The sequence below is a fragment of the Nanorana parkeri genome, unplaced genomic scaffold (assembly GCF_000935625.1).
Source record: "Nanorana parkeri isolate BGI_ZX_2015 unplaced genomic scaffold, ASM93562v1 scaffold630, whole genome shotgun sequence".
NCBI lineage: Eukaryota > Metazoa > Chordata > Amphibia > Anura > Dicroglossidae > Nanorana > Nanorana parkeri.
The window spans coordinates 245488-258108 of record NW_017306898.1 but is presented as its reverse complement, the minus strand read 5'-3'; the positions used below and the strand labels follow the sequence as shown (position 1 = coordinate 258108).

The 12621-nt window shown below is 46.7% G+C and overlaps 1 protein-coding gene across 4 annotated transcripts in view; it reads right to left on the bottom strand.

Moving 5' to 3' along the window:
• The window catches only part of DNAJC6 (DnaJ heat shock protein family (Hsp40) member C6), a 42645-nt gene that overhangs the window by 5435 nt on the left and 24589 nt on the right, over positions 1–12621 (bottom strand). For 2 of the 4 annotated variants that reach the window (XM_018563097.1, XM_018563100.1), the window contains exons 11-16: positions 10120–10203; positions 7308–7721; positions 6574–6735; positions 5171–5236; positions 3618–3752; positions 2094–2348 (exon numbers count right to left, since the gene is read on the bottom strand). In XM_018563097.1, coding sequence (XP_018418599.1) covers positions 2094–2348; positions 3618–3752; positions 5171–5236; positions 6574–6735; positions 7308–7721; positions 10120–10203 — 1116 coding nt within the window. Of the gene's footprint in view, positions 1–2093; positions 2349–3617; positions 3758–5170; positions 5237–6058; positions 6066–6573; positions 6736–7307; positions 7722–10119; positions 10204–12621 lie in introns of all 4 variants that reach the window. The other 2 variants (XM_018563099.1, XM_018563098.1) reach the window with 2 other exon arrangements.

The window sequence follows — 12621 nt, the reverse complement described above, 5'->3', positions numbered from 1 at the left end:
GGATTGGCCTGCCATCAGATAAAAGACATCTGCATAGTTCTGGGACCAACATCAGTTGGCAATGCCAGTGGCATGACACCAATGGTCTTTTTAGCTATACATTCTTTCAATTAACCACCAATGTAAGAGAGATTCTTTCTCTAATCAAGCATAGATGTAAGGGAACACATCTCCCACTGGCCATAATGTAAGGGGGCCCTCTACCTTTGACCACCAATATGAGAGGTCATCTCTCTCACTGACCATAATGTAAGGGGTCCCTTCTCCCACCAGTATGAGGGGGCACATCTCTGTCACTGACCATAATGTAAAGGGTCCCTTCTCCCACTAGTATGAGGGGGCACATCTCCCACAGACCATAATGTAAGACTGGGTTCACACCTAGGCGTATCAAATATGCGCGTTTCGTGTCGCGCGTTTTTACCGCCAAACACGCGTTTCCGAGGGCTACCTGGCTGTATCCCAATGGATACACGCGGCATATGCGCCCCAAAGAAGCTCCTGTACTTCTTTGGGCATAGGGCGTTTTGTAGCGCATTCATACGGCCTGTAATACGCCGAGGTGTGAACCATGCCCATAGGAAATAATGGGATTTCGGTGTTTGAGCGTTTTGCAGAGCGTAGGAACGCGCTACAAAATGCCCAGGTGTGAACCGGGCCTAAGGGGTCCCTTTTCCCACCAGTATGAGGGGGCGCATCTCCCACTGACCATAATGTAAGGAGACCCTTCTACCTTTGACCACTAATATGAGAGGATACCTCTCTCACTGACTATAATATAAGTGGTCCCTTCTCCCACCAGTATGAGGGGGCACAACTCCCACTGAGCATAATATAAGGAGGCCATTCTACCTGTGACCACCAATACGAGGGGACACGTCTGCCACTGTCCACCAATAAGAGGGGACACCTCTCCCAATAACCACCAATCTGAGGGAATGAGGGTACACCTTTCCCACTGACCAACAATGTGAGAGCACACCTCTCCCACTAACCAACGTTATAAGGGAACCCTTTACTGAACACCAATATAAAAAGCACTTCTCCACTCACCATCAATAAAAGTGAGTCTGCCTGTGTTTCTTTTCTGTGCATTATTATTAATCATTTTAATTTTGTGATCATTACTGAAAATAAATGTATCATTTAGAGTGGGGTGCTGGTGGCATTTAAAAATGATTTACCTTGGGTGTCATATAGTCCATGTAGACCACATCTTTCTTTCTTATATTCTTTCTAATATCTTTCTCATATTTATTATTATATCTCATACTGATCTTGCTAATGTACTGTGAACAGTAGATATACATTTTAGCAGGGGTATCTTGACACCTGCAAATTAATTAAAGAGTAGCCCTAGTGTAAAAAGGTTAAGAGTAATCTAATCCTTCCCAGATCTATCCAAAACAAGATACAACTAAAAGCTTTAGAACCCATGATTGACTGAGTGGGATATAATTGGGAGCTTTTGAGGCCCATTTCTTCAGGCATGGGTATGGTATGGTATAAATAGCATTCTCAAAAGCTTGCATTTGTCTACTACTTAGATGGCCAACAAAATGTCTTATTTAACTCAAAGTACATGCCAGCCATACTTGAGTGCCACTTCGATTGCCAAAGAACTGTTTATTAAACATTTGCTATTTGTTTTTAATAGAATACTGTTTTTACCATTATTTTGTCCTTTTTTTCCCATCTCAGCCTTGCTGATCTCCTTTGGCTTCTTTACAGCAACATCCTGTCAATGTGCACCTAAGCAACTGGTGCATGTCATCTCACTGGGTATGGCCATTTGTCTACAAGAGGCCTGGTGACAACCCAGGAAAACAATTGGAGACAGGGATGGAGTGTTCTCACCATATACCAACAGGAAGTACCTGCACAAGGACTTCCATGTCAGGATTACCAGGTTAAAACAAAACGGCTTAACAAATTAAATTACTTTATCATGTTAAAGCTTATGTGGGATTTTAGTGATTGACTTTACATCTATTTAAACACTTTCAACATAGGCTGTGAAAATACAAACCCCAAAACTTAAATTCACACTAAAAACTCGGCACATAGACAACAATATCCTCGAAGGAACCCACCAGGGCCGGTTGGCTGTTTCCCCTTGTCGTTGTTTCCACCGCCTGCCGCGGAAAAGCTGATATTGTAATTTGGTCTGTTTTGGGGTGAGGAGTGTGTAGGGGGGGGTTGCTGCGGCTTGGAATGAGACTGCCAGGAGTATCCTGTATTCGGTTGCCAGCTGTGCTGCGGGGATGGCTTCTGCGGAGAACCCAATGGTGGGAATCCACCTCCGCAACCTGTTGGCGTTGTGGGTTTACTTGCAAAGGAGGAGCCACCTGAAAAGGAAGAGGATGCATCAAGCTTAACCAGGTTCTGTGGAAGATTTTCTTCAGAGCTAGTTAAGAGCAAAGACAGCAGTTAAGAACTTCCATATTTGAGGAAATTTGAACAAAATTGTGGAAAAATTAGATCTAACAGCCTACATACATGTCCACCATGTGATGAGGTTATATGGGACATGAGTATAAGTCAGCAGCGAGTTCAAAGTTAGCCTGGTGCCATGCATGATATACACCAGCAGGGGTTTTCAGGTTAATCCGCAGATACTGAAGCAAGCATAATTGAAGGGTTAGTTCACCTATGAGCACATTACCACCCCCCCCAAAAAAATGCATTCAGGAAGACAGAAGGAAGGAGCACCACTGGGGAGGGGGGGGCAGCGGCTCATTCAAACAATGGGCATGTGCAGTGCTCTTGCTTCCCCTCTGAGCTCAGCCACTCCTGCTACAGAGAGGAAGAGCGCGGCACTCGTTCCTTCTGTCGGGTCATGCACTGCCCTAAGGTACAACATGCAAAAGGAACAAAACATGCTGGAATGTATGGGGGGATTTTGGGGAAATGTTCTTAAAGATGAACTAGCCTTTTAACTAAGACACATCCTGTTGGTGCCACAAGGTACATGCTTGAACCAACAGTTCTCCACAAGAAATGAGGGGTTGGGCAGGCGAGGCTTACACTTGACAGTTTTGCATATCAAGGTATGTTTAAAAAGACATGAAGAGGGATTTATCGAAAAAGGAGCAGACAAAATCTGCAGCAACTGTGCATGGCAACCAATCTTCTCGTTTATTGGAGGACACAGCTTTGCTATAAGATCATCACCTACTGGTTATAGTGCCACCTGCAGGTGGCCAATGTAGGTGCAGGCTGGGGCCTACATGTGAACCTGTAATGATGTACACACTAGGACCAGCGTCTACCAGCATTTACTTCTACAGGTACGCTGCATGCAACACCTATGGCTCCTGGATGCAGACATCTGGATGTTGACTATGGACTTCTGTGCCCATATGAATGAGCCCTAAGATCATCACCGACTAGCACTTCCTAAAGCAGTGCTACAATGGGGCGAGCAAAAAAATAAATAGAAAATAGACTACACTTCTTAAAAGAAAATGATACAGGCCACTCAGACCGTCAACTGCAAAACTTTACGCCCAAAACTGCATTTCCTCGGTTGTTAAATTCCACCTAATGTGACAATAATAACTTTGGCTAGCGGTGGTAAAGAGCAAGGGGCAACGTTAACAAATAACAAATGTTACCTGCAAGATTGGCTCCTAGGTTTCCAAGGTCTGCAAATGGATCAAGGCTTTGCGGCTTGGACTGGTGCAATGGTGTGCCATGGGGGGAGCCTGTAGGAGTTGTGGCACCTGATCTGCTTCCTACTCCTAAGCCACCTGTGGTAAGTTAAAGCATTAAAGAACGGTTAGAAATGTTTTGAATCATTGTAATTGTCACTGCAGTATCAAAGAGAGATGCCAAGTCATTTAAAGCTGAACTCCAGCCTAACCTTTTACCTTGTCTCATCCTTGTAGCGAGTTCTCTTATCTATTGAAACGGATTACTTTCAATTCCTTTCAAATTTGCATCCCCACAATATATGCCCATTAACACTTCGGAAGCTAACCCACCTTCATTTCCTTCCTGTCCCACCTTCCTGTATGACCGACTTCAATCACCATCAATCCCCTCTTCTCCAGATCAGTGCTGACACTGTCCCGCTGCTAATAGATTTCTCTGTCATTAAAGGAGAACCATGGGGTCAGTGTTTTTCCCCATAGTTCTCCTAAGGGTAACGGGAGGACACAAACTAGTGTCCTCCCATCACCCAAAGGTCAGTATACCGCGAGTTGCAGCTCGCGGTATACTGAGACGCCGCAGCCGGGACGGATCCCGACATTACTGTCTGGATCCACCCAGCTGCGTGAGTGACAGCTGACTCTGCCTATCTAGAGGTCAGCGCTGGAGGATCAGAGCAAGGAGGGGGGGAATCCATGCCGGGAGCCGTGAGTGACAGTCACGGCTCTCTGCAGGGACAGGATCAAGAAGTGAGCGAGCAACAGTATGTGTTCACTCACTTCCCGATCTATTGAGCCGACATGTGACAGTTTCATTGTCCAGCGTCGGCTCGAATAATGAAGATCAGTGATTTTCACTCACCTCATAGTTCTCCTTTAATAATGTTTGCGCCTCATGAGTATTGCATGAAAGAACACATTTCCAGCATCCCTGATGGACATGCTTCTCCCTGCTGGCCACTGGGTGCTGCAGACTTTAGCTGTGGATTCAGCTGATCATCTGCTTGACGTTCACCTCCTCCTCCGTTGCCGACACCGGGCTCCGGCCTCCTCCACCGCAGCTGCTGGCTGTTACTGACTAAGCAGCGGCTCTGAGGAGGAACGCGCCGCTGTACAGAACACGGACATTTGTCAGTGATCTGAACAGCAGTGTGTTCCCCCTCACAGCCGCCAGTGACAGCCAGGCAGCCTGCGATGCCATACCAACCCAGACGGCCCCCCTGTGCCCCCCGGGCCCCACAGCAGCTGCCTAGGTCACTATGGCGATAGTTCCACCACTGGCCCACACAACCTTTGTTGTGGAGCTCCTACCAGCTGGCAGCTGAGATCCATTCATACATAGAGAATGTTTGCTCTGTAACTGCCACTGTGCATCATGTATGCGTCTTCTCTCTCTCTTTTTTTGTGATGAAAGAGAGATTGAGAATATACATTCACAAAGCCTTCGAAAGCCCTGAATATGTATATAGCCAGTTGAGCAATAGAAATGAATGGGGGGAAAAAAACCTGACCTTTATCTTGCGATGGAGCGTCCCAGTCCCACGCTGAAGACGCATCAGGTTGGATAGACACAGATGGAGGAGCTAAAAAAAAAAAGATCAAATATGAGCAATTTTGACTTTATTTATAGCAATTTACAGCATTTGGGGGGCTTTGTTTACAGCATGTAAGGTGCATATTGTATGCAGGAACTAAAATTCAATCTGCTGGCTGGCTGGCTCACTGGGATTCTGGCATGATAACGGATGCTAGGAACTATAAAATGACTTCTGATTAGCTGCCATGCATTGCTACACACTGTTCCTACTGCAGAGATCCTTGAGCATTAACCTTTAGCACTAAGGGCCATGTCACCTAAGCAATCCCGTCGCTGCCAATAACTACTCAGCGCCAGGATTGTCAGACTGTTCGGCTGCTGTACGGGCTATTGTAAATGGCCCATACAGCAGACCTTCGGTCTGGCTAAACCAAAGGGCTCAGGCGGCCGAAAAGAGCCGAAGGATTAGCCAAAGCTTCAGCTCAAGCCGTCGGCTCTTTAGTAAATAACCCTCTTATTTTTCTAGGCTGTCAGAGCTGATTAATCATCCTCCACTTGAAAATAAAGCATTAAAAAAAAAAAAAGTGAAGGTGTACTCCAGCTACAAAAACCTTCATTTTAAATATATTTCTCAATATACACAAAAGATCCCTTTGCATCAAATGGCTTTGTAAACATAGTTATGACTTCGTAAAAGTAGCGGTGACATCATCACCGCGTTACACATGTGCTGAGAGCAGAGCTGTGGGAGGGGCCTTTCAGGCACCACCCACTAAAGGGCTGCCTGCAGAAAACTACACGAGGGGGCGGAGACAAGACCAGTCACCCTGCACAAGGAGAGAGAGCAGCAGTGACCAGTCTTTATCACAAGAAGTCTCACACTGGATTACTGCACAGATCTGGAAGAAATACACAAAGCTCACCTAGATCCAAGAAGGAATACATGTGGCTCTTGTATTTAGAAGATATTTGCTTATCCCAGCTTAAAATAAACTGGCCACATTGAACAACACACTTTTAGAAAAAAAAAACTTTTGTGTGAAAACCCCCCACTATGGGCATCTATTCATAATTGGTTCACTCACTATATAGCTGGGTGAACACTGTTCACATAGCATTACAACCACCAGATGAAACTAGAGGAGCACAGAAATTTCCTATGCTCCTCTGCTCCATCTAGTAACTGTAATGCCATGCAAATGGTATTTACCCAGCTATACACTGTGTGAAGCTTTTATAAATCAGCCTATATATATACACACTGAGTGGCCAGATTATTATGACCACCCCATCAGTACTTCGTTCTGAAAACAAATTCCCTGTTTCCCATTAGTTCAGAGTCCCCCGTTTAAATACTTCACAACATAAGTCGCAATATTTTACCCATGGTATACGGATCCACTTGGACTGTCGGGCTAGGAGAGGGGCTTCTCGTGGCTTGCAGAAATGGTTCTCCTGAGCTGGCATTTGAAGCACTGAGGAAGGTACCAAGCAGGTCCTGTGCTGGCTGCTTTGGACTTGATCCAAAAGGATCAAATGTTGACGCTGTGGAGAATACAGAAATTAATTATGGAATGCTACAATGTAATGCTATCACCAGTCACATGACAGGTGAACACAGCACATGGGAACGCATCCCTGTGGTAAATGTGGGGCAGGAAGGCAGTAGTTAAGAATCCTTAACTGCCCACCACTGCACTAATAAGGCCCCATACACACCCAGGCATTTTGTAGATTCTTTCCCTAAGCGCGACAATACTCGAAGGCCTGTGCACATCTGAGGGTTCTGTCACTTTGTAGCCTGTTGCAAGGACATTTTTGGACACAATCATGCATTTTTGGATCTATAGACTTTAATGGGCGTGCCTGAAAAATCTTTGAAAAAACAGCACTCCCATTTACAAGTCTATGGGTCCAAATAGCACTATTCTGCTCCTGTAATCCTCTAAATCACCTGGCTACGCTCACACTTAGGTATGAATGGGGCCTGACAATGACTACCCTGTACAACTAAGGAGATGAGACTTAAACCAAATTGCTGACCTAAGCAAAAAACTATAGCAAGGTAAACTACTTCAAAAGCATTTGTAAGAACACAAGCCAGTCCTCCTCTTTACCTTCCCCTATCTTCGGAGACTGGCATGGAGAAGAGGATGCCGCAGACCGCCGTGGCGTTGAATGCGCAGAGCCCACTCCTCCGCTCTGGAAAAGAGTTTCCCCAGGAGCCTGAGAAGCTCCAAACAGGTCATATAGAAGGTCTGAGTTTGAAGGTGGCGCTTTGGGTTGGGTAAGAGCAGCAGCCACTGAACTCCCATCGAGACACAACAGGTCAACATCTTCCGGAGGAGCCTGGGGAGCCGGGGGTTCTGTGCTTTTGTGCTTCGGGGTCCCGTGATGTTTTTCTCCACTGGTGTTGCTGTGTTGGCTTGAAAGAGATAGGAGTTCGTCATCTGATGGCTCACTTTCATCATGCACCAGCACGGCTCGATCATCTGATGCCACATGAGAACTGGACTTGTCTGACTTCTGGTCTGAGGGATCAAAGCAGATGTACAGTATATGTGATTTATATCAATATGTACACCTGGTTATCAGATCTCAGGTTGTAGGGGAAAGGTGCACTAGATAAATAATAAACCTGCACATAGGCATAAGAACGTAGCAAACATGCAGGTATGAATTTATGGTGTCATTTGGGACAGTTGGTACCCTGAACAGGAGTTTTGTAGGTGCATGAGCATCCCTTCTTAAAGTGAATCTGTGCCCATGTAGGACCGAGCAAAAGGTTAATACGGACTGCAGAGGCAAATACTTACCTTCCTTTTTCTCTCCTGCCGCACCTTTCTTAGCTTATACAAGGACTCCTCATGTGACAGCGCTCAGTGCTGATTGGCCCAGTGCTGTCACATGGAGTGAGTTACATGCTCCTTCATGCCTCCTGAATGGGGAAAGCACTGGTTTGCTTTAAGGAACAACAAAACGGGATGTGGGAATTTGCATAAATTCATAGTCCTGCCATTGTCTTATTGCTAAAGCTGTTCCTTGAGAAGTCATTCAGGTGCTGCCACATAGACACTGGTTCATAGCCTGGCCATCATCTAATAGGTATGGGTGCATTCAGTGTTTCCATATACACGAAATGACTCCCCAGCCCCAATGATTTTGGCCAACCGGTCTCAAAAAGAGCAACTTGCTGCCCGCTCTTGTTTCCTTGTTATTGGGTAGGCATTTTTATGCCTGTAATTACCATTCCCCCCGCCTTCCTCCACTGACATAAAAACACTTCCATAAATGCCCTTCAGATTGGGTCAAAAACATTCAAAGGGAAACTATAATGGTTCTCTTTCAATATATGTAATTTTATTTAAAACCAGAAGTTGTTAAATTAATGGTATAAAAGCTCAAACACATATACAACTATACAATGCTTATCCATGACACTCAGTTTGCAAAGCATCCTGAGGCTTTCTAATGAGAAAACTCAGCACTGCCAGCAAGCTTGTTGGCAGCCTGTGTGTAAATGACAAATCCAGATGTTCCTGTCTCTTCCAGGAGAGCGGGAGATGGGTGTGTCCTTCCATGGAGTCATTCAGCTGCCTAGTTTAGCACATTAGCTTCACAAAGCTCTGAACACTCCCTCTTGTGGAACCAATTCCCTATTTCCTCCTTAGTTGTTCCTCTTCCTGGTCTGATTTAAAGACCTCTATAAAAATTAGGGATGCACCAATACCAGTATCGATATCGGTGCCAATACCGGGTATTTGGGCGAGTACTCATACTCACCCAAATGCTCCAATGCCTAGCACGAGTACTTCCTGTATCAGGAAGCCAGGCTGCACGTCATTACACGCTGCCCGGTTTCCTGATTGGCCAGGAAGCCAGCTCCATGCTCTCTCGTCACTTGTGATGAGAGATCATGGAGCCGACTTCCCGGCCAATCAGGAAGCCGGGCAGCGTGTAAGGACACGCTGCCCGGCTTCCTGATTGGTCGGGAAGCTGGCCAATCAGGAAGCCGGGCGCCGTGTAATGACGCAGCGCCCAGCATTCTAATTTGCCGCAAAGCTGGCTTCATGCTCCCTCATCATCTCATGGGAGCATGGAGCCGTCTGGCTGGCCAATCAGAAAGCAGGGCTTCGCGTCATTACACGGCACCCGGCTTCCTCATTGGCCGGCCAGACGGCTCCGGCTGGGTACCGGAGGAAGGCCGCGTTCTGGCTGGAGAGGCCCCGAGGGTGACAGGCTGGACATACCAAGGTAAGAGGGGACTTTCTTCTTAATCGGGAAGCCGGGTGGCGAGTCATTACATACCACCTGGCTTCCTGAATGGGACTTCCGTTACTCGGTAATTGGTATCGGCGAGTACCGAAAAAAATGATCGGTACTTGCACTCAGTACCAAAATACAGGTATTGGTGTTTTATATTCAAAAATGCTTTAAAAGAGGTTTAAACTTACCTGTGTCTTCTCCGCGCGCTCCCGTCCGAAAATCTGAAAATTCTGGGGCGGCCGCAAAGGATCTTGGGGCGGGCGCATGCGCAGTTCAGATTTTCGGCCGGGAGACGAGGAGAGACACAAGGTAGCTCTATGGAAGCGTCCACCCGCATGCAGATACCGTGGGACAGGAAGTGCCAGCAAGCACAGAGGAGTCAGCGCTGGATCGGAGACCCGCAGCAGCACTGGAGGGACAGATGAAAACGACAGGAAAGAAGAAGAAGATCGGATTAAGAGACATCATTTCAGGTAAGTGCTTTCACTAACATTGGGGGGGGAGGAAAACAAAAACTTTAATGTCACTTTAAGTAGCAAAAGTGTTTTACTGAATTAAGTGTCTGCTGAATTAATAGGTTGTGTTTTATAATTATTGAACTAGTCCACACATGGGTTACTGTTAATAAAAAGGAATTCCTTAAGACATTTCTAAACAGCATACCTTGCCAGCCTAAGGAAGAGAAAAATGCCCCCTGCCCAGCGTTCTTGAAGTTTTCCTGATGTTGTTCTGCTGCTGGAGCTCTGCCTATTGAGCACAAACACAGATGTGTAGAGACAAATATAGGGATGAATGGAGATTAGACGCATTGCACAATCTATCTACATCATCTTCATTTAAGAGGAAAATCTTCTCTATCCAAGTCCCCAACACAGCATTACATGATCAAGGTAAGCTTTGTGTTGACACCATGCACCAACTACAGTAGACACCATAATGCTATTGGTTGGAAGGCTCTGGATGACAGATGGGAGGCACAAAGTACATACACAAGCAAAGCACAACTGTACAGGCCAGGATTTTATAGGAAACTCTATCAAAGCCTAGCGGTGGCTACCAGGAAACCCTATTTTGCTTAATAGTCCTCCATTGAACAAGCTAGCAGATACCATATATAGCTGTGGGTTGGAAGGTTCTAGATGACAGATGGGGGCACAAAGAACCTCCACAAGCAAATAACAACTGTATAGGCCATGATTTTCTAGAAAACTCTTTTAACCCCTTCATGACTGAGGCCCTTTTTTCCATTTTTGCACCCATGTTATATTCCACATTTTAGGCCTGAAAATGACGTAAAATACTGTGGCTACCAGGAAACCCTATTTTGCTTAATAGTACTCCATTTAACAGGCTTCCAGTAGATGCCATATATAGCTGTGGGTTGGAAGGTTCTGGATGACAGATGGGGTCACAAGGAACCTCACACAAGCAAAGTACAACTGTATAGGCCATGATTTTCTAGAAAACTCTATCAAAGCCTCACTGTGGATAACAGAAAACACTATTTTGCTCAATGGTACTCCATTTATCAAGCTTCCGTCATACTAACTTTTGCTTTCTGCTTCTAGTGATGGATGTATCCCTAAAGGTGCCCATACACATTACGACCATCGCAAGACTTTTGTCTTGCGATGGTCGTAAGCTTATTAAAAGCTTGCACGATCTGCCCATCTTGGACAGTCAGATCGTACCTGCGATCATCGAAAGCCCGCCCTGCTGAGGGGCGGGCTTCCGATGACCGCAATGCTGAATGGGCAGCGTGCGCACACCGGCCCGTTCCGCAGTTGTCGAATGAGCAGGCCAGAAACCCGCCGACAATCGTACGATTCCCGGCTGGTTTTCTAGCATGCTGGTTCGACAAAAGACGTGCGACCGTACATTAAGAATGGTCTCATGCCTTCCATACACCTTGCGATTATCGTACGATCACGGGATTTCCCGCGATTATCGTGCGATAATCGCAAGGTGTATGGGCACCTTAAGAATGTAACTTTCTAATAACTAATTTACACATCTGGATGTATGGAGCTTGAAATATGTCTATGCTTTACTCCAGAAGCACCCATGTTATTTAATAAAAGCATGACCCTCTAATCCTGCCAGTAGCAGATTTTTTTTTTTGATTTTTTTTTTTCGAAGCCCGTGGACGTGCATCAAAACAAACTTCCCCCTGTGAACAAACAAAGCACACAAAAACGTGCACAAGGGTGCAAAGAAGGGTTCCAAAGAAGGGACCTACTTTCCCGACCCCCCGGGGCGCAATGCTCCTGACAGGGGTTGAGACTGTTGGCCCACCAATCCGAAGGCCGGTGGACCCATTTCCTTCGGGGACCTGCCGGAGCGGGTCCCTCACAGTACTAGGCAGGGGGGATCTCCCGAAGAGAAACCCCCCTCCTGGGTGGGAGGAGACAGAGAACCCCATAGGAGGCACAGAATCTCCTCCCAGCGTCAGGAATAGGCCCCGAAGAAACCTTCACCTTTCCCGGACAGTCAGGTTGTCACCCAGACAGTCCGGTTTTTGAGTCCTGTGTCCGGTTTTTGGGCCAGCTGATACCCGGACTCAAGACACTAAATTCCGATACTGGCACTTAAAATGTTTTGACAGATGTGGCTGCACAGGTCCCCAACAAGCGCAGGACCTCCGACAGCCGAATCTGCCTGAAGCCGCATTTTCCTGTGAGCCGTGGGCACCTGTAAACAGGCGCTGGCTTGCACATATCCTCCTCTTTCTTCCTGAGATCACCTTGCTTGCCTCCAGACCCTCTGTGCGACACCAACCAGCCGGCACAGCACTCCTGAAACCTGTATAGCCCACATGACACTCTACACTGAGAGCCCGCATCTCTCATCTTGGGAGCCCGCACAGCCCACCTGAGAACACGCACAGCCCACCTTGAAAACCCACGGTGTCCACATGAGAGCCTGCAAAGCCCTGGTGAGAGCCCGCACAAGCCACCTGCGACCGTGGAGACATCAAGGCGCCACCCCGGAACAACAGAGTATGTAGCTTCATATCATTTTGTATTGCTGTATAATGTATTGCTGGGATTTGTAGTCCTCTATAGCTGATCTCCTTACTACCTCCACTGGCTGTCTCTTCTTGCTCCTTCTCCTCGCTCTCTCCTCTATATTCCCCCCCCCCCCCCCAAAAAACACACCCGCCAC